Source organism: Sparus aurata, chromosome 23, assembly GCF_900880675.1.
Source record: "Sparus aurata chromosome 23, fSpaAur1.1, whole genome shotgun sequence".
NCBI lineage: Eukaryota > Metazoa > Chordata > Actinopteri > Spariformes > Sparidae > Sparus > Sparus aurata.
In genome coordinates, this window is record NC_044209.1 from 25,118,102 (window position 1) to 25,145,990 (window position 27,889).

The following is a 27,889-nucleotide window of genomic DNA, read 5'->3' on the forward strand; positions in this document are numbered from 1 at the left end:
TGTTGGGGAAAAAATCATTGTTTTCCTCAGTCTCAGTGAGGCTGACAGATTCACATATTGATCATCAGATGGTGCAATCTCTCCTTTTATTACAGTTGACTATCACAAGAGCATTTGTGACAAATTATAAAATGAAACACTCCTAAAGTCTGAAATCAAATACTGAAAAAATCACACTAAATCATTTTTATTAATTTTCTAATAAGAACACTACAATTTGTCATATTCTTCCTTTTTGTTTTTACTCTTTCTAGAACAATTCTAAAGTTGAGGTATAAAAGGAGTTCGTACAGACTCACAAGTCTGAAAACAGTGGGGGGTTATATACAAGAGAAATGGAAAGACAGAGGTAGAGAGAGGGGTAAATACAAGGGAAAGAGGGGAGATACAAATATACTAATAAAAACAAAGAAATCAAAAAGGTTTAAGAAGCCACTTGGTGCTGTGGAAGTCCTTTAGTCTCTTACAGAATTCAAGATGTAGATGTGATCAACAGTAAAACGTAAAATTAAGTTCTGTTATTGGATGTTTTTGCCGTACTCATTATTTTTGAGGCGAGTGGTGCATGACAGGAGCAAAGTGTAGACCATCTGCTTTAACGTGGAGTTCTGCCTCTCTTTCTGTAGCACTTCTCGTTTCACAAGAATAAACCAGTTTCTAATAAAGTCGCCATGTACTGGTCACAGAATTTCTCTCATATCACTCGCATTCACTTCATCTCAGTTGTATACAAATGTGCTGCCTGCATTACAAAAATCTACCCAGTCCATTACAGCCTTAAGTGTCTGAGAGAAACTTTCCACTTAAGGGGCAACATCTGCACCTTTTACATTTAGCGGCACAGGTAACTGTAAAACTATTTCAAAACTCCGTTTGCCACTCTACATCTCTAGTTTAATTGAATAATTTAAGCAGTAAAAAAAAAAATAAGAAAAAAAATTTGATTTCTAGGTGTGAAAAAAGTAGAAACTGAAAGAGAATCGATCTGTAACGCAAAACACACCAAATCCTGTCCACTGGAGAACCTCAGCTGATACAATAATCATCCCACAGCACCAAATGTCAAACCTGTAAACCTTACGTTGCCTCCCGGTTATGTAACAAAAGACCTAAATAATATTCAAAATAGATACAGAGTTATCATGAATCCTGTGACACAAAGGCCAAATAAAATTGGCATCTCAACCAAACATCAAAGTTTATAAAAGAAAAAAAACAAAAAAATACTGAAACATTACACAAACTGTACAGTGACATCCATTACAACAGGTAGAAAAAGGGGGAGGATGATAATTTGGTGCGGTGATAACGTTTTTCATTAGGTTACAGTCGTACGAACTGCGATGAGTAACAAAACAAGTAATTAGATGTGGGATATCACATGTGACCAGCTTATAAGCTCAAGTTTTGTTCTGTAACATATGATTCAACAGAGTCTTGACTGACACTTAAATCTTCATAAGGCTTTACCTTACTATCAAAAATGCTTTGTTATTCACATAACAGTTAATGTATAAAATAGTTCCAAAAAAATGAAAAATCCCCAAAAAACGTTGCAGGTTTTGTCTTAAACACGAGTTAAGAGTTTTACTACACCCAGTGCTGCCTCTTTTTTTGGTAACAGAGGAGAGAGAGAAGCCCTTGCCCAATTGGCCATAGAACAATAAAACAAATTAGTTGTGGTTTCACCAGAAGGTATTAAAATACAGGTAAAGGGGAGAGCATACCTTTTATGCTCACAATCAAAATACAGGTGTGATATGACAGTCCTCACTCCACCCACCCTCCCTCCCTCCCATGATGCCCCACAACAAAAACCCCAAAAATCAAATCAACTTGAGGCATGACAACACCACACAGAGAGACACAGATACAAATATAATTCCCTCCTCTCCTCGAACTGAAAAGGTGGCTGTGCACCAACTTTAGCGAGACACAGAGTAGCATTATTACATTGCTGAATGTGGTATTTTTGGTTTTGGTACAACAGAAGGTTGTAGTGTGTTGCCTCGGGCTCACAAGCTTAAATGTTTCAAGATGGGGAGGAGATCTCAGCTGAACTCCACCTGGTGTGTCATTGGCTGGTGGAAGCACCCAGTCTCTATAATGCTTACAAAGGTCAGAGGGCACCAGCCAGTTTGACTAAGACATCCCAAGAACACTGTACACACGCCCACACAGAGACACACATCATAGCAATACATGATGCACTTTTTCCTTTTTGGTCTGACTGTAATAATTATACCCTTTATTTTTTTGTTAATAAAAACGAAGCTAAAAACTTGGAAAGTTAAATGAAAACAATAATATCACGCCTAGAAGTCCTACATGCATGGAAGACGGTCACGTTTCTAAATTTCATGTCACACTTGTCCCAATAACACATCAATGCCCCACAATCTCTCCGACCTTCTCCTAACGTCATTTAGATGCTTTATTGAGCTCATTTTTGGTGGTGGCTGGTGCATTCTTGGTGAAACAGCATTAGAAAATAGCCTACAATCAAATAAACTAGTGGACAGAAAGCAAGAAGTTAAGTCTACAAGCCATCTACTAACACCCTCTATTGGTTAGCAACAAAAAGGGCTATTAGTCACATCCACTCAACCAAAGATATTCTTCCCCTCTCTGCCCTTTCCTCCTCTTCTCACCAGCCCTATTATCACCTGTCCTGTCTGGTTTAGAACAGTGATCCCCTTAACTACCCTTTATACAGGTAGAGACACCCATAACGAGGATGCTAACTTTTGTGCTTGACACATCTTTTTATGTCAGCTCACGATGAAAACGACTGAAAAGTTGTGAGGGGTGTGTTATGGAGGAAGGGGTGATGCACATTTGTGCATATCTCAAGTACTTTGAAATCTCCAACAGAATGAAACATCAAGCTATAAAGGTCTGGAAGATACAACATTGTCTTGTGTTGTGTTGAGTTGAGTTGAGTTGGCAGAGGGTGGTCTCGGAGGAACAGCTGTGTTGACAACTACTGGGGCAGCACTTTGGTACGAGCAAGGTGAGCAGAGCTCCATGGTGATCCGCATCAACAGTTTGGCTGTCAAATGCCAAGGCTTCAACAGATACAGGCAATCACACACAGTTTTCCAAAGCAAAGGGTCGAGTGCAGAGGTCAACAGCACATGGACAAGCTGTGTGAGTACTGTGTGAAGTTAACGTGCATATACACATAATGTACAGACATCATGATCATCTACACAGCTGGGTCAGTGGTTTTCAAAAAGTCCTTGATAGTAAAGATGTTTCCTATCTGTCTCAGCATCAGGAAGCTCCATCCCTCTTTTATTCCAAGTTAAGGAGCTTCTAGCGTTGAAGTGGAGCTGTGGGGCGGAGGGAGAACTCCTCCTAACTACTGTTCGGCTGTCCTGTGTTCCAGCACAGTGTGTGTTTATGAAATGCGAGTACAGCCTTGTGCGGCTGTCTAGTTGAGAGACGAGGGAGTAGTGAAAAATGAGGACAGAGGATGGTAGTCAAAGCAGACTGCAGTGGGAATGAAGAGATGGCAGGGAGAGCCACCGAATCAGTTGGAGGTGTCGGAGTGGACGCTGCCAGGAGGACCAGGAGGGGAGGTGACCGAGGGGGGGTTGGTGGTGTCCTGCCAGCTGTTAGCCTGCAGACAGTCAGGGAAGAGAGTGTATTTTGCATGAAGAAGGAGTTTTATAATTAGTAGTCTAAATCAGCTCTATTTGTGCTTACAAGCCAAATGATGCAGCCTCAAGATGGCTTAGAGGTTGCAGACAAAATGATTTTCATTCTATGAACTACCTATCTGTTAAAACATGATGGTAGCCAATTACATGCAGCGGTTTCTTCGTGCCTGAAGGCTGAATATCAGATCAATCAGATGCATCTAAACCTGTTCTGAATACCAGCGTAATCAGATTTTGGTAAAAGGTTCCTACTTGTAGTTTTAGCCAAACTCTGGAAAGAATTGCACAGATAAGAGGATGCGTCACTGGAATGAAATGATCTCTCATTTTATCAACCTGCTCGGCTGTGACTTCAGATTGCTTTCCTACTTTGCTATGTACATATGAAACATAAAGATAAATTTGCTTTCTCAGGGAAAAAATATAGCTGGGAAAATAATTTTTTCCTCATCCTCTACACCCAGTTCCTTGATCTTCTGATGTTTAAGAAATCGGCTCACTTGAAAAGGCCCATTGTAGGGTGGTTACTGTGCATGTAAGCACACTTTTATTTCAGCATCAAGTATGACATTCCTGAAATCAAATTCTCTTTGGAAATAGTTTCCCAGCAACAAACAGCTTGTAACATCCCAGAAAACATTGATTTGTTGATTTGCAAGTTGAAGACATCTAAATGTTGCGGTTAATAGTTTTTGGACATCTAGGCTACATTTAACTGTTTTCATGAGCATTTCAATGACTGTATTTCAATGTGCAATTTTAGTTTTCATCTGATTGAATTACAATCATTAAAATGTAAAACAATTTTTATGAGTATCATAAAAAAAACTGATGAAATTTGTCCTGACGTGCAAAGACCAAATCAGTGCTCGCTGTTTCTCGAGACAGGAAAGAAACAAAAGCAAGTCACAATGTTCTTCTTTATATAGCCCAATATCACAAATCTGATCGAGGAGCTTTTCAGTCTGTACAGCATACGACACTCACTATCCTAGTTTGGCATTTTTATGGAAAAATATCCAACTATGGCTGTGGTTTATCTGAGCATATTCTATCAACTACACCACAAAAGGAGCTTGTGTTTGGTACTCACATCCATGCGATGAGGGGTGTAGAGGCCACTACCCGACAGCTCCTCATAGCCGCCCGTCAGGTGTGTAGCACGGTGCAGGGTATCCACCTGTCACAGACAAAACACACCCATAAGTTTCAGTACAAATGTCAGCAACAACAATTAGATAGCTAAACAAATGTTTCTGCCATCAGCAAAAATGACAACAGGCTAAACATAGGAGTGGTGGTGTCCACAAACCTCTACTGTATGCATCAGAGCCAGTCTGTTTTCCTGCCAGTGAATTCTCCGATTTAAATAACAGTTGTTTTTAAGCAATGCAACCACTTAACATTGTGGCTCACTCATCAACTTCACAACTCCCCATAAAACAGCTTCTGCTCTAAATCCCCTGAAAGACTGCAGCTGAAGCCAAAAGCTTATCTTGCATTTTTATTAATACAGTAATATATCTTTCTTTGTTTCAGTCCTAGACAAACAGCAGAAATCTGTGGATCCCTCCAGAACGAATAAACTGTACACATCTATTAACAGACAACAATCACAAGGGACAGTTCGGTTTGACGAAATTGCTTCTTGGTGTACACAAGGGGGTGAACAAATGGAGAGAAAGGATGGAGAAATAGGAGGGAAAAACGAAGACTAAAAAGGCAGAGGGCTGTAGAGGGTTTAGAGGTGCAGGAGTAAAGCGAAGTAGAGACACTGACTATTAAGTAATAAATCCCAAGGTTGAAAAAATTCCACCTTTATGTTTACAACTATTTGAGCCTTCATGGAGGCTCCCGTGCCCCTCAACGGGTCCAGGAGACCTGTGCCAGGTCTGACACAACGTAAAGTAAATATGAGTAGGGACTATGTGAGCGTGTAACTATTGAGGGATAAGCAATAAAACAAACTGACATTACTCCTCTCGAGTGGAGCTATAAGCTCCTCAGGGCTCATTGTACAGAGCAAAAAAGGGTCAGCTTGTGTTTGTTTGTGCTGGGGGAGGATTTGATGGGGTCAAAGGTAAAGTCAGGACGGGATCTGAGGAGGGGTCAAAGGAGCTAGCTAAGGGTAGCTATCCAGGGATTCTGGGTGGCTGGGTTAACAGCATTGAGGTCAACTCTGCAGCTGTCCTCAGTGCATACCTGCGACTGTAGAGAGGGGGCGATGTTGAGACCCTCCCCGTTGAGTGAATGCAGGCCGAGGTAGGCGTCGCCTGTGTGAGACAAACTGTATGACCCCGGTGACCCTGCAGGCAATATACATAGCCGATATCCAATCAGGCCCACCACAGTGCCATGGGGTCAAAAGGTCACTACTGGTCATGGACACTGACTGAAACCAGCTTCAACATGAGGGTCAGTGTTCTAAACCATCTTGTTCGGAATAGAATATTTAACAGGCCTAAAAACCTGGTGTCTCCTTGGCATACGCGCACACATCAGCTGCACAGAAAAAATAGCTGAAATGTGTACTAGATAGATAAAAAAATCACAAAAAAACATGTCTATGTAATTGCAATATGTGCAAACAAGCATTTTACATCTGCAAATAGTTAAAAGTAAATTTTGTTTCCGCCCTTCTTCATGGATGGCTGCCATCCCCAGTGAAGGCAGGTGGGACAGAAGTGGAGACCGAGACAGTAGTGTTCATTCCTCATGTTGTGGTCTCATTTAACCACATCTGAATCCCTCTCCACATCAGAACATTCTGGTTGGAAGCCTAAATGCTCTGTCTTGATCAACTGTGTGACACACGGATTCAAGACATGGATTGTGATGTATAACTGTATGTAGTTGTATGCCTTCTTTAGTAAGACATCCTGATTAATTTAGTGTCAACATATTGATTACATTCATACATTTTTATCACATACTTCATCGAATGGTTTGAATTGTGCAATTTAGTTAAATAGTTTAATGAAATATGTACAAAATAAACCATCAAAACAGATCATAGTTTGATCCAATCATGAATGAACTATGGACTACTGCACGCATCTGCCCATTCAGTGACCTACATTATGCTCCCTCTTACTATGTTGACTTTTTCCATTTTTTTTTCTCATTCATAAAGACATTAGCTCTGGTCAATGCAGGCTGCTGCAGAAATGCCATTGTTTTGTCACACCTCATTTATAAAAACACCCTTGCTCTCACAAACAACTTTGAGTTTAGCTTGTACCAAAGTTTCAAACAACGCAGCTGTCCAAAGTGGTCCCGACTTATTTTGAGTACACAGAATCCATAAGAAGGGACCTGACTAAACGCATCACAACATCTGAGTGATCACCTAACTGATCCATCCATTCAGCATTTTCTTAGCAAATTAGGGTTTCTATGTTATTAATATGTGCTGTGTTGAATATTTGTTTTAGAAATAAGATAATGATATCGAAAGATCGAAACAATGTGGCAACTTGCACAGCAAAAGCCAATAACTTGAAAAAAAATTATTAATGGATGATTTGAAGAGAGAGACGGAAAGCATTTGAAGCAGACATCAGGTGAGAATCTCTAACTGATACCAATGAGCATCACAACAGTAGGAAATTATATTAAGGAGTTTAAATATATATGCAAGACCAGCATCTGATACAAATCATAGCACAATGAAATTCTTAGCCGATAGTCAAAAGACAAATTATGCAGCCACAATGTTAGAGATGTTAGAGAGTAGCAAAACTAAAGCCTGTAAATGAGAAGTGGGGTTTGAGGGTAAATGAAATGGAGCATACGGTACCTGAGTTGGGCGTTGCCGGAGAGTTAGCCTGGCTGGCCTGCGCAGACACATTGGCAGCATCCACCGCTGTTTTGACTGCGTAGAGGTTCGCTTCCTCCTGGAACTTACCAATGTTCTTCTTGTAGCGTATTCTCTTGTTGCCAAACCAATTAGAGACCTGAGGGACAGATGAATGTCAGATATTCAAATGCATTGTTTCCTTCACATTCATTTAGCTGTCACAGCATCCTTGCTGTATCTCCCTCGGCTAAAAAAAAGGAATGATTTATATTCATCTAAAAAAAGATTAATTAACTGAAGCTCATTTATGAATGCATGTATGAATGCGTGTTTGTGAAACTGATCTTAAAAACAGACACGTGGTTCTCTAAAAAGACAACAGCTACAGTGTACTTGAATTTAAAAAAGTCTTTGCTAATAGTGGTGTTAGCTTCTCACCTGAGACACAGTGATCCCACACTTTTTGGCCAGTTCCTCCTTGGCTTCCTCACTGGGGTAAGGGTTAGACAGGTGGGAGTAGAAATACTCGTTCAGCACCTCTGTAGCTTGCTTGTTGAAGTTGCGCCTTTTACGTCTGTCAAACAGAGAAGAGATAATGACCAACATGCTTGGAATGTACATAGCTGTCAACATCGTCAACATGCTCTGATCCCTTCAGTCTTCACGAAAATAACCAGTCATCTAACACAAACCTAGATAGTAATAATTTCAGCTAGACACATTCAGACAGACCTGGCATCAAGGAAGCGTGAGCGCAGAATCATGACGGCCTCGCAGGTGCTCTGTTTGAGCTGCATCTGAATGGAGCTGAACTTGCGGTGGATGATGGCCACCATGCGCTCAATCTCTTTGGGAGAGATGGGCCGTGTGCGAGACTGCTCTCTCAGCAGGTTCATTACATGGTTGGTGAACTCACTGCAGGCCTGGACCATGGAGAGAGAGAGAGAGACAGGAGTTCAATGCTACAGTATAGAGAGAAGAAAGATTCTGTCCAGTACTCTGACATAGTTTTGATGATGACATGTAGGCATCCCATATATACATATACATACACACACGTAAATTAATGCAAAATCTATAGGCAAGGCTTTAGTATCAAAAGGGTTCTGGTTCAGTTTTTTATTGAGCAGTAATGACCAATGACCAAACGCCCTCATAAACAAATATCTTTTTATAAAGTTTAGCTAAAAAAACTGAGGCAAGAAAGAAGAAGTCTTGGTCCAGATATCTGTTATCTTGATATGTGCTGTCTACATCGTGAGCCCTGAAACACTGGCTGTGGCCCTCAGAGGTTGACTTGTTGCCAGACAATTGCTGACTTGTACTGAGAATAAATGGTACAGTCTACAGCAATGGTTCTCAAACCTAAATCAGTGAAACATCAGTTAACAGTGGATCAGTGCCATTAAAAACCAGGAGTATGCGGAGCTAAAGACCATAATCCAAGAATAAAGACCTAAGACATACAATATTTGGTATTGTGGTCTCTCAGAGAACACCATCTCAACGCCTGTTCATACCAATCAGTAACTTATTACTTATAATGAAGACACCATCTTTATCCACCACTGTTATTTAATCATTTAAATTTAAAGCAAAGGAAACTGTGAAGGATTTAAGATTCTTCAAGAATGCTCAATAAGGAAAAGCCCAAATTTTAATTCCAACTGGACTTCAGCAGCTGATTTATCAGATTATACACAGGCTGGTTAAAGTGAGGTCACCTGGTGTGGCCTTTGTTTTAATGACAGCTGCAGTCTCTCAGCTGCCTGAGGCCTGTAAAGTCCAATCCTTGCACACATTTGTTTTCCAAAACAACAATAAAGCAACATGCAACTTAAATATCTAACAGGACAAAAGTTTAATAATTCCCTTTATTGAGCACAGGATGATCTTTACCAGAATGACTGACCTGCATTTACTGTAACAGAACATGTTATTATTTGCGGATAACAGTGTATGATCAAGCATTAACGTCTGCTCTGCACACACCTGCTCGTATTTTTCCAGCTCAGAGTGATAAATCTGGCGGATCTGGGCAAGCTTGGCTCTGTAGTCCGAGTGTTCAATGCTACTGTCGGTGGGCGAGCCCCCTGCTGCTGCTGCAGCTGCAGCCGCTGCAGCCGATCCGCCACCCTTTTCTGGTCCCGACACACCCTCTGCTAGCAGCATGTTGTCCAATCGCATGATCTGGGGATCTGGGGGGTCCTCCTCCTGCACACCTCGTATACTCAGCACTAGACAGGAGAAGAGAGAAAGTATTGGAGTTAGGATGGCATTGCTAGTATTTATCTGTTAAGGGAAAGAGACTGGCCAAGCCAGACCACTTTTTCTTAGGCGGAGAAAACCTGTTGATTAAAAAGTTTTTGCTAACTGAAAGACTACACATTTCCTTTCAAGGAGAAGGGTAATAGTGTGGAGGTGCATAGGAAGATGCTTTATCACTGCTAAAATTCAAAGAAGTGCAGCCCTGTCAAAACCCAGTCAAGTTTCTCCCCTGAGTCATTGCTATGAGCGCCTGGCTGAATTCTCAATGAGCCTGAACTTCCTCTAAATCAACAGCAGAGGGCAGTGTGGTCCCTCTGTGGCAGACTGCCAGAGATAAGGGCATGAGGCATGGGACCAGTAATGGGAGTGCATGTGCTGTCACTATGAGCCCCAGTGGCCATAAGTATAGTTATCAGTTGCTGCTCCCCACCACTGCATTATACCAGGACCTCTGTCAGCCTGCAGCCATGCTCTCATCTCTCTCTCTCTCTCTCTCTTTCACACACACACACACACACACACACACACACACACACACACACACACACACACACACACACACACACAGATACCACTCTGTTACTGAAAAGTTTTAAGTACAGACAACCATCTATTCTTCAGAGCCTGAAGCTTTTAACACTTAACTAAATTTTCTCTTGCCCCTCTTGCTTCTCAATCACTCAACTTCAGAAAGTAAGAGAAGAAACTTGGTATCTTGATACAGTGTCTTGGGGACATTAGTTACCAGTAGTTAATTTATCTTGTAAATCAAAATAATGAGATATCAAACACACAATTTCTACAGTACCAATGTTACCTTTACTCGATTTATTTTCAAAGTGATTTTAATTCAAACTGCACACAATCAGAGATTGAAAGATCAGTTGAGAAATCAATGACCCAAGCGACACAAAATCAAACAGCAAATACGTTGATAAATTGATTGTTCCCCAGTTATTTTTCAAGCAACATTCACTGGTTAATTTTTTGCAAAAGTGATCACTGATTTTCTTTGTTTTGTATGACCTGAAATGAATATCTTTGAGTTTTGGACTGAGGGTCACACAGATCGACTTTAAAGATGTTATACACTTAAACACTTTTTTTTTACTTCACAAAATTTAATCAAATCTAATTTAATTACCTGTGGCTCTTAAATTTGATCTAGATATGGCTCTTGAATTTAATCTAGATATTAATCTGCAAAGTAATTGTTAGTTGCCGCCCTTAAACACATGTCCACTTGCTGGGCAGAAAAGCTTAAGTTTGTGCAGTAAGATATCTACATTATGAAAATCAGGAAGTTGTCAGTGGAAAGTTTAAAAACTAATATAGAGATCAGTCCATATTAAAATGTGGGATAATAGTAAAATGTTGGTTTGGTCACAAATAAAGAGCACTATATCAATATATATATGTTGATCTTTGTAACTGGAGACTTAATTAATGAGGTAAAAGCCAATCTAAAAAGCGGTGAAACCAGACAGGGTTCTGAAGAAGACAGACGCTAACAATATGGATGACAAGATTAATCCCAGTGGAAACTGGGTTAGGCGCTTGTCCTCTTTGAGGATTATGCAAGTTAGTCAAAGCTCATCATGAAAGGTTGGGGGTACATTAACTCACTCATTGTTGGCACGACTTAAACAATCATTTGAGTCTTTAAGTTGCTGACAGAGTTTACCCGTAGAGAGTCATGCTGAAAAACAAGTTTGCAGCCATGGAGCAGTCAGGGCTAACAAATGAGTAGAGCTGCACTGTAGAGCTAACAGATGTGAAAGAAATGAGGACAAAACCGTTAAAGTGTCCAAGTGCTATGGTGCAGACCAGTTTTTGCTTTTTTAAACCTCATTTGATAAATGAGTCTGTTCCACCATTTAAGGCCTCTCATAGCAAAAGCGTCCAACTTTCCCTCTCCCCCCTTTTTTCTTGTTCCTTCTTGCCTTTTTCTTTCCTTCTGCTTAGGTCTCCTCTCTCTCCAAGGCACATTCCTGCTCTGCTGCTCCCCCATCTCAGGGCTCAGGAATGCAGCAGACCCAGCCGCCTGAACTAATGACCCTGATTCGCCCATCTCTTTCCCTCCTCTTTTTCTTTCCTTTCATTCACTAACGATCTCTACACTTCCAAGCCAGATAGCCTGTAGTTAATTCAGTGATCAAGGACCAGAAGTATTTGTTTTGTACCTGTTGAATCTATATGATTGTTTGGATACTTTGTTTACGTTCTGAGGGTAGATCAAGTTGTGTATGTACTACGATGATAAAAATCTAGCAACTCCTGACACAGACAACTCTGATTTTATTTAGTCGTGTGGTGACTTCACTGTCCATTCACATAAAACTGACCTATAGTAAAGAGGGCAACTGTGGCTCTTGAAGCCTCTCACCTCTTCCCCCTCCCTTTTGCCCCCACTCCTCATTATGGCCCCCAGCTGTAGCCTAATGCCCCTACATTCCCCTAATTACTCCAATTAAGCTGTGATTACCCACAATTGCACTCATGCACAGTCTAGTGGCCTAGTAGTATCATAGCAGCTGTTGAGATGAGTTAAGATACTGCACAAAAAAGGCCAAGTTACATGGGAGCAGAGTCTAAAAGTCCTCCACCAGCAAAACAACCATGAGACTGAAAAATATAAAACAGGATGATAAAAAGAAAAAACCTGAGCTTGGCTCGCTGCTCGACTCCAAAATCTAAGCAGCATTTCCTTATGATCAACGGGCTCCCAACATCGCCACTGGGCTGGTTCTGTTACTTAGAGACTAAAACTCAAAGTGCTGTAAGTAATGATACTTAAATTCACTTTTTTTCCCTTTTTTTATAAATAGGAAGGGCTTAAGGCCTACATCCAGCTCTTAGAAATTATACCATTATGCACACGTTACCACCCTAGCCAGGCTGTGTGGCATTGAGAGACGGAGCGAGCAACACATACTATGAAATATTCAGGGTATCCAGCTGGGCTTTCACTGCATACATAATCATTCTCATTTCTGCACACCCAATGTGGAAAACGGTGTGCTGTGCAGTCACAACACACAATATATGAAGTGGTGCAGGTAAGGGTGAACAACCTAACCAATAGTGTAGTGCTGTACATTAACTGTAATGCCTTCCGCACATAGGAATAGATAAGACTTAAACGCAGTCAGTATATCATTGCTCAGCTCACAACACAAGCTTTATCCTTGTCTGTCTTTTCCCTCGCTAGCATCCCCTTTTTCACTCTGTCTCCCCCCAACACACATCCCCTCCCCCTCTCCCTTTCAGCGCACCCCCACCCACCTCCCCCAGTGCCCCCCCTCCCTCTGTTCTCCATTTCAGTCGAGTTCTCCATGTGAGCCGCAATCCCTCATGCTGTCAGCCCCCCCTCTCCCTCTCTCTGTAGACAGACAGGATTAGCATTTTAATTGCATCAGCTCCCTTGGGTATTCTCAGCCTTTCACTGGGAGAGAGCAAGAGAGCGGGAGAGAGAGAAGGATAGAGAAGGAAAAAAAGGGGAAAAAAAGGTAAGGAGAGAGAGAGGGTAGAAGGAGAACCAAGGAGAATTGAAAAAAGGAGTCACAGGAGAAGATATGTGTGCGAGAGAGAGAGAGACAGAGAGACAGAGAGAGAGAGAGAGAGAGAGAGAGAGAGAGGCTACAGAAATATACACAAGCCAGAGTACAGACGTGCCAAAGAGCGAACGAGCCAGAAAGAGTGAAAAGCTAGGACTGTGAAAACATCAGTTTTTCCTTTCATTACAGACTGAGAATTCAGATAAAGAAGAATGGGCCATAGAAAGATGATTTTCACAATGAAAATATGCTACATGAATATGTAAATTTCCCTACAAAAACTGCAAAAACTAATCTCAACTGCAGCTCTGGAGGTATGACAGGTAAACCCCTGTTTTAAAACTGTTTGCAGGTTATAAAATAGTGCAAGGGCAATAGAAATCACGCTACAGAAAACAAGAGCTTGGGCCATTCGAATACCAAACTATTCTTACTTGTTTTTAAACGCAGATTTTCAGCCTTAGGAATAAAGCCTATAATAAGAAGTAGACCTTTCCGAACTTTGCATGACACTGAGGGTGGTTACCATTAACTCATCAGGTTGAATTTGGTTCTCAGGTCTCATTTAACATAGCTCGAAAAGATTTGACAAAATCTAAACCTGACAAGACCATATCTGACCTTTCTGTTTGAGTTTGAGTTGCAGTATGAAGAAAAAACAGTGATGAGTGGCTTTCGGGAGGGAAAGAGCAGTTTCCGTCTAAGTCCTTGACCTTTAAATCCACGCAATGAAATACAAACTTCACCTTCATTATGTGTAGTTAGTCATCCAGTAAAGTCTGTGAAAATCACATGTGCTCATATAATGACTTTTAGTCTTTAGCAATCTGAGTAGGAGCCTTAATGCCAATGGCAAAGTCTTTACAATATCATGTTGTAATAATTTATTAATGTCAACTTTTAGAAACAAGTTCCTCTGTGCCTATAGCTTTTTGATTTAACAGGCCATTTTCATAGAATATGGGTTGCTCGACGACAGGCTTGGGGTGTATAAAATGTTGCTGTGGGCAAGTTGTAGAATATGGTATTAAAAATGAATAATTTCCCTGATGGGCTTTTTGCCAAATGGATATTGGGAAAAGGTAAATTTCTACTTCAAAGACAACATAAAAAGTGTGTACCCAATTCTTCTAAAAGGGTGTTTTTCTTGAGGATATTTAACTTAATGAGTCTAATCCATTTGTCCATTCCTACTTTAAGCAGCTCACGCTAATCAGCATCTGTTTGGGTAGTTCACTAGAGTCCTGTTGCACGCAGCCCCCTACTCTGACTGACACACACACACACACACACACACACACACACACACATACACACACACACACACACTACACACACACAACACACACACACACACACACACACACACACACACACACACACACACACACACACACACACACACACACACACACACACACAAAGAGAGGTAAGCATTCTGAGTAAACACAGTGTGGTCTGATTAAGGTGTGAATTGGAGAACTCACACCTTGGGCAAACACAACACTTCAGTCCAACACATCATTAATCAGCCCTTAATTAACTAAAGAGAGAGGCTTGGACACCCGAGTGATGACTACGTGTACCCCCCTTGAATGGTCACACACAAACATACTGTCTCTCTCTCTCACACTCATACACACACTAATGATCAGTTGGTGGTGTCACTTAATCTTCACAGATATGTGACAAAAAACACAATGCACTACAATGTCTTTTCCCCATGCCTATTATTTATATGCATAGTTTTGCCAGATTAATTAATATTTCCCTGATAGCCATTCCAATAGTTTTTTAACGAGCCATTACTATAAGTAGGCAAGAAATATCAGTGAAAGCCAGCTGTAATTAAATACAATTATTAGCAACTTCCATAAGCAGTACATAGATGCAATTTTAGCTAAGATCAAAAAAACAAAAACAGAAAAACCCTTTTTTTCCCCATATAAAACTTGATCCAACAAGCATACTCTGGAAATCTTTTCAGGTTCAATACTTCCAAAATAAAAAAGCATATTCCTTTCAAAAAGTTATACTGAAAGTGCCCATAAAATCAAAAATATAAATCATGTGTGAACCAAGTCCCGCTAACCATATCAAACTGAAAACTCAACTGAGTTTAAACATGACTAACAATGAATGCATTTAAAATATATTTTCCTCTCAATCCCATCCAGATAGCATGGCTTGCACTGAATAAACAGAACTCAAGTTACAAAGAGTATACTGGTGTTTCCTTCTAGCCAGTGTTCAGTAATCTGGCCAAACATGACCCAATTTGCAAAATAAACTAGCAACAGACCACAGACTCCTCTGTCAATTTGGGTTCCTGTGCAAAACCAAATATTTTTAAGATAATACTTTAGTGTCAACATGGCACTAAAGGGCTTAAATGAATAGTGTTATACTATATATTAAGCACTGTTTAGCAGCTGTGACTAAATCTCTAACATGATATCCCTAGTCTAGTACAGTTCTGCACACAGAAAGACGCAGAGACATGGAAGAAAGAATTCGAAATGTCACAGGAGGAAGAAGAGGATGACGAAGAGCACCTAAGCAGGAGGCTTGTTAAAGCACTGCTAGGATCTTCCCCCAGTCAACTCTCATCAGGCCAGCTGCCTCCTGTGCTCATTAGCACAGACTCTTAAGGAGCTCCTAAAGACTTTGTGAAAAATGAACGCTCATTTGAGAGGTCGTTAATTTGCACTGTTATGCAAATTAGGTGGCAATTAAGCGATAGATCAGAAGAGCAGTGCCCATTTATAACAAGTGAACAAGCATTATGACACAGTCAGATGGTGCCAGAGAGAGCTGAGGCTACATGGTTAGTCTGCACAGGTCCGATGTACCAGTTCAGTTAGGAATAAAAATCACTATGGCGATAACATGTCTGGCTGGTCAGGGTGACAATTTACCAGTGGTTTAACAGGAGGGTTGCCTAAATTGGCCTTGCAAAGTTGAGCACAAATAAATGAGTACAGATATGACAAACTAATGGAAACACAAACTATCACCCTCCCAGAATATGGATTTATTGTGGATTAGCAAACAGTACAACTGCATCAAACAATCTATACTGAACGACAAGATTAAAAAAGACCGTGAGCTTCCTGGTGTCTGTAATGACCTAATGCATCCTGCTAATCTCGGGGTAACCCCATCCCCCCCACCAGCCCTGATGTTTCCATCTCCATCTCTCCTCTGCATTTATGACATGGTGTGAAATATACAAACATACAGTCTGAGACAGCAATGTGCATTACTGCCGAGGGGTGGAGGGCTCCCATCAATTGTAATTAATCCTTAATTAGTCAGGATTAGGAGCTAGGCTCCAACACTCTCCCATCCCACTGCCACCAAACTAATGCAATCCAGCTGAGACCACATTTACATATCTTTAATTAAAGAGACGCTGGCTTCCTTTAAGAGAAAAGCCTAAAAGCAGTGTGCGAGGCATAGCAATGCTGAGAGGGAGGGTAGATGAAATGAAGAGGTAGGAGTCAGCCCTGTGGGTGATCCTCGGCCAATACTGATGGGTAATTTAATATTTCCAGGTTTCTTGTTGTTGGGTATACATTTTTGGAAATTTCTGGATCCAAAGTACGTCTCAAGTTTTACAAACATGGTTCCTTGTCTATTGTGTCACTCGTCAATATCATTTCAGCAGTGTGTCTCACCAGAAATTGTGTGTCCACTTATTTGCTGACCCTTTTAATGTATTAACTAACCCCTCTGAAGCTTGATCATCAATTAAATGTCATTTTCTGTTTAACTTTATCTTGCTTTTAATGTTTAAAAATCACATCCATAGCCCCAAATATTAGGCAAATAGGCACATTCTAGATCAATAGACATGTTCTCATGTCCTCGTCCAATAAACCTACTGTTCTGACATCAAGTGTAAATTGTGTTTGGCAAATTGGATTAGACAAAAAATCCAAGAGTGGCCATTTGTCCTAATATAACTATTAATTCATCCAATCCATGCTGTTAATGCATATCAACTAGAAGATACTTTTATACTCAGTCTTCCACATCCAACTTCATTGATGCCCCTAAAATGCAGGCCGAGATCATATTACAACAGTCTTAGCCATTTTCACATATCAATTCCAGATCATATCTGGAGAATCAGTACCAAAGTTTCACAATTTCAGCACAAAACAAGAGATTTTCCACTGGACATGTTTTCTCACCTACTGGAAATACTGTTTTGTTTGGGTGGTGCTCAGATAGATCATGCTTGAGGAGGGGGGAGAAGGTCTGTTTTTACGTATATTTTAATACTGCATTCATTTGGATTTATCCGTAATATTAACAAAAAACTGAAAAGGAAAATACAGGCAAGCGGAAAAGAGTACAGACTATTTAACAGCTACACTCTTTGCAACATCATCATCAGTTCACTTGCTCACTATGAATTCTCCTGACAATGACCTGTTCTATTCACACATAAGCTCAATCGGACATTAGACAGACTTTGTACGAGGAAGCCAAAAGGGTAAAGTCTGTTTAATGTCCAGGCCAACTGATTCGGACATTTGTGTTCACACATACACACAGCTTGAGTACGGGAAGCAGCGTATGTGTTAAAGGGGCTTTAAAAGGTGAACAATTCCACTGAGCTTTTCCCATCCTACAGCACACTCAAGACAGCAGTTTCCCTTGTCAATATACAGAAGGCCAGTTCCTACAGGAATAATACCACATGGGGAAATCAGTTGGCCCACACACCATTAGGCCTAGGCTGAAGGTTGGGGTGCTCTCTGCCTCCCCAGTTTGAGTTGGGGGGTGGGGGGCGGTGGTGTGTCTGTCAGGGCCAGGGGTCTGTGTGATATTAGCCGTCTGCCAATCTGGCTTGGGGAATGGACACCGAGTAATTACTCCTGCTCTTACTGCCTCATCAATCTCCCTGTATCACTCCTGCATCCCCCCCCCCCCCCCAAACACACACTCTATCTTTTTTCATTCCCTCCTGCAAAGGAGCAGGGATAGAGAAAAAAAAGCGATTGAGTGGCAGGACACCACAAAACAGAACAGAGATTGCTGGAAAAGCCAATGAGATATTAGAGCACCACCGCATAGTAAGTGTAAATAGACTTTTTACATCAAAACCGAATCGAGAAGTTGTTGCAGCTGTACAAAGCTGGATGGCATATTGTCATTTCAGACTCAAGTGACAGTGAAACCGAAAATGCAGGTTTCATAGCCTAAATTAATAATAATTTGCATTTTTGCCAGAAGCTATTTTTATCCTGTTACTATTTTTGGCTTAAACGGCACTGTATGCTTTCCCTCATAAAAATATAATAAAAGACATCCCACGGGTTCACAACAACTCATAAAATTTTAGGGCTCTGTTCCAAATTGGGCTTTTTGAAAACTAATAATAACTACATTATTTCAGTGACGCATGTGATTCTCTGGAATTCAGGTACTGCACTCAGTCAAAGTCGATGGAATACAAAAATCAAAATCAATCATGTAAAGCCGTATTCTTTCTCACAAATATTGGGTGCTACGAACTCACTGGTGCGTGATGTTTTGGTTTCAACTTTCATGCAAAGTAAATTCAAATGAGATTTCTCAAGACTTGTGATGTGTTGTTTTCTGGCTTTGAATAAACACATGGCAACTATATGTGACCCTTAATAGTGTTGTTTTGTTTTGGTGTTTTAACAACTGCAATCATGCTGTAATTCAATTAACAGATAATTGGGGCCATTTGGCTGCTGAAATGGTGTTGTAATGCATATAGACCACTTGAATACTGTGAATACCCAGGTAAGGTAATAATTTGATTGAGGACCGAACATGGTTTACAAAACATCACAACCCCAAAAAGCTGATTTAACATACATTTAATAGTTCAGTTTCTCTCCAAAAAGGGCTTGTGGTTACAGTCTAACATAAAAAAAGCTCAACTTATTCATCACATACTTATATTATACATGACAAGGTAACAGTTCTACTGTAACGATTTTGTTAAAAGCCTGTTTGAATTTGTCCTTTTTATATCAATTGATAAGCTACCATAACTAAATAGGAGAAGACTGCATATTAAATGTTACGAGAAGTAGCACTAAAAAAACCTAAGTTCACAAAGTTTGCAAAATCTCACCATTCACCACTCTTGTCAAAACATTAATACGATGTGATGATGGGTTGACTGCTAGCTGCTTTGCCAACATACATGCTAAGAGCTGCTGGCTCTACTGGCAGTCACTGAGATTTTGGTGCTCGTAGGTGGTTTAAGAAAATAAGACACCTCCTTCCAACATAAGATACATATTTGTCAAATTAAACAAACTTGACATGGCTGGTCTATTTTCAACCAAATACTTAACTAATTATTCAAAGAATCAGGCAATATATCAGCCCTAAAAAAAAACCTCACCCAGATGCTGTTAAGAAAATACAGACAGAAGGTAGTGCGTCTATGGCAGAGGCAGAGAGCAAATAACCAGAGCCCCAGATGCATTGTTAGGACTCTGGAGAAATTGGGCACCTAACAGAGCAATACTGTGGCTCAAGTTATCACCACACTGGCTATAGGCCAGCAGGATGCCCATGTTGTTGCTGAAGGATACATGGCCTATTTGTGATTGGTCGAGTACAGATATATGCATATTAATGACAAAAATGGTGACATTAACTTTTACAACGGAGGTGAACATTTTAGTCTTGGCTGGGTAAGATGCTGGCCAGCATGCCACCATTTCTACACTGCCAAATAGCAGCATTAACCCAGAGAGTTGTTTATCAGACAGCTTATCAAGATGAGTGGCAGGTGTTGGGGTGTGAACGTGTCCAATTGTAGCAGAGAAATACACACAAGCTAAAACAATAAAACTGTATAGCGTTAATTCTACGAGAATAACTATTTTTATTTTCATTAAAACCCATCCAAAAATAAACAGCAGGAACTGTTCAGGCTTGTAAAAGCGGGACTTGAGCAGGGTGACAGAACAGAGTGAATGACAGATTCGCTGTTGTCATGTGTAAAGCTCAAGGAATGCATAAAAGTAAGGCGAATTGCCTCAAACATGCCCAAACTAAATGAAAAACTTCTGAGAGTAACTGCAGTGGCTTGTGAGAGATTTTGGCATAAGCTGTCCCATTGCACCAAGAGCTATTTTTACAGCAAATACCCATGAGAGCGAGGGAGAACAGAACTGAGTTGAAGCAAAGCCACTCACTGGCTCTCAACTTTGATCATTTTCGTCTCTCTCCAAGTGCTTTAATTTCTTTTTTGGAGTGCATCTTTAATAAAGTATTAACAAGAATCAAATTTCACGCAGATGGAGGTCATGTTTAATGTGAGAGCTCAGGACAACGCAGGCACTGTTGTAAAATTGGGGGGGGGGCGATGGGAGGGGGGGGGGGGGTACTGGCATTAGCGCAGAACATTTCCTTTACAATGAAAACAATCTAACCAACTGCAGCACTCAGAGGAATTCACCTCCCATCCCCCACACCCCACCTCCCCTCCTCCACCACCACCATTACATTACCATATCAAAGCCCCGAGTTCAGAGCAAGTCTTCTCTTTCAAGAATGGGAGCGAGGCATAGAGAGGGAGGGGGAGAGGACAAGACCGAGGCAGTAGGAGTAGACCCAAGACCGAGTTTGCTTTTATCCCTTTTCACTGTGTGTGTGTGTGTATGTGTGCAAGGAAAAGAGAGTGTGTATGTGGGTTTGCCAACACAAGTGCATGTTTGTTAGTAAAAAATACTGCAGAAAATCTGTGGAGATACTAGAAGACTACTGATTGGGTATTCTACAAGCTGTACTGAAGAGAAGTCAATTCACATTCCAGAGGCACATAATGGGGCCTGCAGGGGGTCTGATGGAGTTGCTAAGAAATGCCAAAGCAGGTACACAGTGCAGTTACGAGGGCACTATGTGGCAGATGGCCAGCACAGTAGAGGCAAAGCCAAAGATCTCTATATCTCATGGTTGGCATAGTCACCTCCAGCATTAATCTATTGTTAACCTCCCTCTGTGCCTTGTCTGTGATTCTGCTAAGCTTACTGTACGCGTACTCACAGACCCTCTTCTCTAGTTTGCTGGGAGACTAAATGTGAAAATCAAAGTGAATGGCATTAGGGTAAATAAGACCACTGGTTGCCTGGGAAACAGTGTACCCTGCCCCACTCACTCAAGCCTAGCCTTTACTTTTGTCCAATCACTGGAGAGCAATAATACATTATTGACAGAGGGCCACAACAGGCAGCAGTGCAGCATTTTCAAATTGTATTTGAACAACAGAGGTTTTGCTGTTAGAAAATACACAAGGCAAGTGAAAGCAAAAAAAAGCACATAGAAAGACAAGAATGTAGAGAGACTAGCAGAGGGAGAGGATTAAAAAAAACACACCTTATTTACACTACCATAACCATCAATCTGCCATCCATCCCAGGCCTGCTCCCTTGAACCACACTAGACTAGTCTGTCTCAAAATGCTAACAAGATGAGAATAAGAAGCGTGTTTACTTTGAATAGTTTTAGGAGTAAGAGCAAATCGAAGATATTTACTTAGGCAACAATTCCCATCAGATATGTGTATTTGAAATGCATGATTATTTGTTAGACAGTGTTGGAATGGTTTCTTGTTCCTTTGCATCAAGATTCTGCACTGATGTGCATAGCAATTTATTCCAAATTCACATTTACACTACACTGTGTTGTGTAGATTTTTTAACAATGCGGGAGAAGAGAACATCTCTTTGTACTGAAATAGCATAACATTTTAACTGTACAGCAATAACCCCTGTGGAGTTTCCATATCTGCTGGCTGTCAACTAGCTGTGCAAAATTTGCTGTCGGATCAGGTTTGATTTTAAAATGTAATAATTTTGTAGTGGTAGCTCTAACAGTAGATCTTTATCCCTGGCCATATTATAGTAAATATTTCTAAGATATTAAACCAACTGTTAAAGCCTGTTGGTTGCACTATTCGTACATTTAGTTATGTTACTGTTCGTCATTTGACATGGAAATTGATATTAATGCAAAGCAGGGTATATTTATGCATTCAGGTACTCCAAGTCAAAATGTTAAACAAAATTGTAAAAAGAATATGAATTCCAAGTAGTACACATGATCTACAGTATGTTCTGCTGTCTGACTCAAGTTTTAAAAGGCACAGATCCACTAAGATTAGTTTCAGCCAGTCAGTATGTAGTCTGGACAGTGGCCAAAAATGGTTAGGTTTCTCTAATTATTTTGCCAAACAAACAACAAACAGCAAAGCCTATTTGATTGAATGATTGTAAATGTAAAAGTATACACAATACATGCAGTTTTATCAATTCTACTACAGATATAATCAATAGAGTTCTCTGCAAGGCCAATAAAAAAGTAACTTGGTCCCACAGAAAGTGGAGCAAAGGCACAGTACATCTTAGCACTAGGTTACAACCTATGCAGACTGGAGAACACAAAGAAAACGAGTGAAGTAGAAACTCACCCGTCTTCTCTTTGATCTCGCAGAGAACGCTGAAAAGGGCTGGCTTCATTCTGTGACAGTTCAGGGCATGCTTCCTGTAAGAGAGAAGAGGGAATAAGAGAGGGAGAGAGCGAGGAGGATTACGATAAACAGACCTCCATCTCAAGTCATTCCATGTGCTCCCCCATAAAACAGATAGAGGAACTGTATGTATTATGCATATAGCATTTCAAGAGTGTAGTGCAACACAGCAGAGCAGAGCCACGTTATTTAAAGGCATTTCCACTAGCCAAATGCCTTTGTCAGTGCAGAAACATCCATGATGCATCAATCTGAACTAGCAAGAGTAATGTTGTCATTTGGATGCTTTGCACTGTGGGACAGGTAATGATGCCAAACCTCAAGGTCATCATTACTGAGCGCCAGATTCCAGATTTAATACACAGTAATCTAATTTCTACCTCTTACAGAAAGACTTGTTCCATGGAAGTAGATGGTGAGTTGATAGAGAGGATTAGGATTAAGTTGCAATTTTAATTTAATCAGATGTTCTCTTTATTACAAATCAGGCTAATAGCAATTAAAGGAGAAAAGGCAAAACTTCTACAGTTCACCATAATCAAATCAGAACACCTCAGCAACAAAATTTCTTCCCAACACACATCCACACACCCACACACCCATACAGCTTGCTCCAGTTTTAGAACTTGTACGCCTGGAATGCTGTAGCCCCCATCCTAATGCCACTCTACATGACTCAACAATTTAGTCTCTAATGTTAACTACTGTATTGAAAGTGCACACATCAGAGTGCACTGGTAGCTGAGAACATACAGATGTGCATTCTTAAAGTCGCCTTCTTTCTTATTCTTCTAATTCAAACCACTGTAGGTCATACTGTCCAGTGTATGTTGACATTGTCGGAGATGTGATCCTTAACTGTCTGGTTACTGTGCAGCCATGGTTTGCAGTGCTGTTGTAATATTTCATTATCTTGTAAAAAGGATTCAGTAATTGTGTACACCCCCTGTATTTTTAACGACTACACCAACACATCGAGTTAACACAAGTATTTGCATTGTTCTATGGAGAGTTTCACAAATCACAACAGGTATCATTGGTTGCAAAAACAAGGTTCAGTGGCAACAACCATTTGAATGTGTAATTGGAGAAGTGTAACATAAACTTTACATTACTGATGAAAAACAAAAGCAAAACCAGCATGAGGCCTCCGTTTCTGATGAGCATGAATTGGAAAACATATAACAAGAAAAACCTGAAGATCACCCTAAAATAAAGCATATCTTTTGCAACAACACAGTAAAAACAACCACAGATGAATATGATTTGGCTACACCTGACCTCAACACCAATTCCAGTTGTGAATGTCCACTGCAGTATTAATGAGGGGACTATGGGGACGACAAAATACTGCGCCTACTGTTTATGCCACGAAAGACTGCCTTTCTGTGAGAATATTTAGGCAGTATGATGTAAAGAGTTATGTCTCTACCATTTAATAAGTCATTTTGTCCACCAAATCTGTCACTGCTGGATTTGAGTTGGGGGGAGGGCTGCCTTCAGCATGGAGGGTATGAGCAGGAGGGGGAGAAGGAGGTGCTCATGCGGTCCTGTACTGACCTGTGCTGGAAGTTGAGTGGCAGGCCACCCCCTGCCATGCCCCCCCCTGCTCTCCCTCCCTCTGTGGGGTCGTCTGATCCACCCCAATGCGCCGGCGAGTCCTCTGGCCAGCATCTGAACATATGGCGACAGGGTGAGAGGATGAGGGCGGATGGTGCGCAGGAAGTGTACTCTGCAACACCAAGTTCTTGCGCTGCCCTGACCACTCCCCATCCCAACACACTGCCACCCTGCACGACAGGGGCGTCACGCTCACACAAGAGCCACCTCACACATTAATTTGTGGATAATGACCGAGGAAGAGATTGATGTGTGGGTGGGAAACTTGATCCGGGTTAAGTATGATGTTGATAACGACTTCACATCCTAAGTCAAAGCACATTCTATGTATTAGCAAAAGTGTTTTTGTAATAACAACAGACTGCGTTTAGTCTTTAAGTCTGGTTATGTTTCAGCCTATTAGCTGAGTACGCTGAGTAAACCTTAGAAGCAAATTATCAAACAGCATAATGATTCCATATGTCATGCGAGGTAGTCTGTCAGTTAATGCATAAGAAATAATGTTAACAAAATTAGGTTTTATCATCAGAATTGGCTGTATTAATAACATACATACAATGGACAGCACCAAGGATTTGAGCTGCACATGTTACACATTTGTATCAAGTAGGTAGTACACTGGTTGGCTATTGCTCTCCTCTTTTTAGTATCAATCCTGCACATATATGGCACAGCGAGGACATGCTCTCAGTGGGAGTTTAGATCAATACAAGCATATAGCAAGGACATCTCTGGCACTTCCGAAGCAGCCACACCTTTAATTGTTTTTTCAGAATAGCCTGTTAACATCTAATATAAGGGCCTGCTGTATGATTTCCCAGACTATAACTAGCCCTTTAAATCAAAGAACTGGAATTTACATTTTTTGATTCATAACGGTACAACCCTAGTAAATGGTCAGTACAAATCAATAACGGGGGGAATAAAGACTCCAAAAGGAGAAAAAAATAGTGGTATACAGGAAATTTTACAGAGTAGAAATATTTGCATCTATCCATGAAATAATGCCCTGATTAAGTCCTCAAACTTGTAGTGAAAAAAAGGTAATATCCCATGTTCATAGGCTTCTGGTATAGCATCATCCCTCCCCCTCACCACCATCTCATTAATAGAAACTCGATTTGCGGACAGCTGCACTCGCGTACACATTATAGGAGAATTGATTGCACCCAGCACACAATGAAAAGGATGAACACCAGGGAGGGAGGGAGTGAAAGAGGAGTGAATTAATTAAGAGAACCAGGTGGTCAAATGTTGGGTGGAAAATCACTAGCTAATGACACATCACACTGTGGCCACAGTCTTGCAGTGGACGGTTGTCTATTGTTGAAAATACTGACGCTTCATCTGAAACTGACCTTATGCTCCTTAAGCCACATGGCAAATGAGTGCGGGTCAGTTGCTCACTGCAGTGCATACTCCCTACAATAATAAACATACAAATACCTCCAACACATACATGGAGTGACAAGTCATATGAATGAATGATTCCTGTCATCACAGACAGCACTGGGCTGATGCTGGGACAACTGGGTAATCTTTACCATTACCTTAATTCATCCACTCATTTGCATTTCAATGACCAGTGTTATTGACACTCATTTGATGTGGAGCAGCATTTCAGATACATGTTGTTATAATTAGGCAAATCTAATTTGGCATAGTCTGCTTGGAAATATTTTGAAAGCTTTGACAACATGACCAGAGGATCCAATTTCATTCATATAGCTCTGGCTCAAGCAACTTAAAACACGTACTAGAAAGCACTTATAAAGCATTTTGTATATTGTTGATTTACGTCTTGATAGTTTTGGTGCAAACGGGACATTTACGTCACTAACTTTGTATTGTCCTATAAGCCAGTAGGAAAATAACACTAAGTCTTTGAGTGTGCAAGTTTAGTTTTTTGTTGTTTTTTTTTTCAATTCAGTGTGTAATTGACTCTACAGCTGTGATCTAATGAAACTATTGTTTAAAACGTGCATAACGTTACAGCTACAGTGATAGGCAAGTGATTACGTGCATCGTATACATCTACCATTGACAGACTCAGTGGGAAGTTGAAACTTCTTAATTTCACACTTCATTGGAAAACCAATTAGGATCAACTTTATCGCCAAATCTCAACCAAGTGAGGATGTTTACAAACTACAGCTCACAATTAAGCACGTTTTGAAGAAACAAAGAACCTCCTTTCGAACTACAACAGCACTGTAATGTGGGTGTACAAGTTATTTTGTAACTAAATGGATTTGTTAAGCAGCGGAATACAATTTAACTTGAAGTCACATTAATGTTGCAATTACGCATTAGTGTACGCGAGCGTTTCAGTTAAACGCTTGAGTCCTTTAGCAAAAATAAGAAACACACAGCGCACTTTAGCTTAGCTATCTTGTGTGGAAAATGGCTCTTCGCCTGTCTTACCTGGCCTGTGCTTCGTCCAGGCTTTCGTCGGTGATGGCCATTATTTGCTGTAGGATATCCCCTATGTCTTGTTGAGGCTGACCGAGGGACTGCTGTTTTCTAACCGAGTCTGGGTCACCGACATCGGCTTGTTGTAGTCCACCGAGTCCGGTGAGACCCGTCATCATCCTGGTCTGGTCATCCATACTTTCAAAGAAAACTCGCCGTTTTCCTCAGTCGAAGAATACACACAAATAGCTAGCCTGTTAGCTAGCCAGCAAAGTATTTTCTACGACAAATCATACAATACTTCTTACCGTACCCGACTGCAACGATTAGAAAATAATAAAAGACTATTGTCATAAAACGGATCGCACAAACACGCTTTACATTCGCTTGTGGTTTTTCCCCTCAAGTCAATAAACGCGGCCAGGCTAGCGTTAGCTAAGCGCCGAGTGAAAAGCAGCTAGGTTAGTAGCTGTAGCCCAGCAGAAAAGCAGCAGGGACACACATGCACACACTGTGTGAGCTTGCCAACAGCGCCTCGCACATTTTCAAAAAGAAATGTAAAAACGAAAAATATAACAATAGACGAACACTTTTGTGTTCAAATGAAACTCGCCAAATCTATAAAAGAAATAAGACGTGAACACGGGGACTAAGCTTTCGGACCGTCTAGCTCCAATCAGAAATCTCCTACCAAAACAGACTACGGTTTGCCATTGTTATTGATGTCGCGCGAGTATGTGGGATGTTCTGGGCTGCGCGAGCGGTGCGCGTCGCGTTGACCATTGAACTCGTATCACCACAGACTGAGAGCTTACGGGTGGTTTAACCAGCAGACTACCAGAAAGGAGGGAGGGGGGGCTACTGATGCAGATATATTTCTATATTATCTGGAATACGCTTGGCAAAAATGCATAAAAGTAATTCCTACAAGACAATGTTTCAAACCCTGGACTGCATTATTCGTCCAGGTGACAAGATTCACAGCCCTAACAAATGAATGTCTTCTTACGTCACCAGCATCGCTTGTCCTGTT

At 40.8% G+C, this 27,889-nt stretch overlaps 1 protein-coding gene across 3 annotated transcripts; it reads right to left on the bottom strand.

The window, feature by feature from the left end:
- Nucleotides 1-67: 67 nt before the first annotated feature.
- Nucleotides 68-27,694, bottom strand: pbx4 (pre-B-cell leukemia transcription factor 4). Of its 3 annotated transcripts, XM_030407433.1 has the most exons (10): nucleotides 26,869-27,694; nucleotides 22,765-22,838; nucleotides 9,457-9,701; nucleotides 8,197-8,387; nucleotides 7,903-8,038; nucleotides 7,465-7,621; nucleotides 6,065-6,067; nucleotides 5,868-5,971; nucleotides 4,759-4,845; nucleotides 68-3,625 (listed from the first exon to the last, which is right to left on the bottom strand). In XM_030407433.1, the coding sequence occupies exons 1-10, from the start codon at nucleotides 27,051-27,053 to the stop codon at nucleotides 3,536-3,538; spliced, it is 1,272 nt and encodes a 423-aa protein (XP_030263293.1). In that variant the 5' UTR covers nucleotides 27,054-27,694; the 3' UTR covers nucleotides 68-3,535. The 3 variants fall into 3 exon arrangements, with proteins under 3 accessions (XP_030263293.1, XP_030263290.1, XP_030263291.1); XM_030407430.1 differs by lacking the exons at nucleotides 5,868-5,971; nucleotides 6,065-6,067 and adding an exon at nucleotides 24,385-24,498 and having other exon boundaries at nucleotides 26,869-27,686; XM_030407431.1 differs by lacking the exons at nucleotides 5,868-5,971; nucleotides 6,065-6,067 and having other exon boundaries at nucleotides 26,869-27,686.
- Between the last annotated feature and the right edge of the window lie 195 nt (nucleotides 27,695-27,889).

What these genes read in the sequence shown, in the direction of transcription:
- pbx4 (XM_030407433.1), bottom strand. Translation starts at nt 27,053, where the DNA reads ATGGATGACCAGACCAGGATGATGACGGGTCTCACCGGACTCGGTGGA. An exon ending in CTGGACGAAGCACAGGCCAG is followed by an intron (nt 22,839 to 26,868) that starts GTAAGACAGGCG and finishes TCTCTCTTACAG; the next exon opens with GAAGCATGCCCTGAACTGTC. An exon ending in ACACCCCTCATCGCATGGAT is followed by an intron (nt 3,626 to 4,758) that starts GTGAGTACCAAA and finishes GACTGTCTGCAG; the next exon opens with GCTAACAGCTGGCAGGACAC.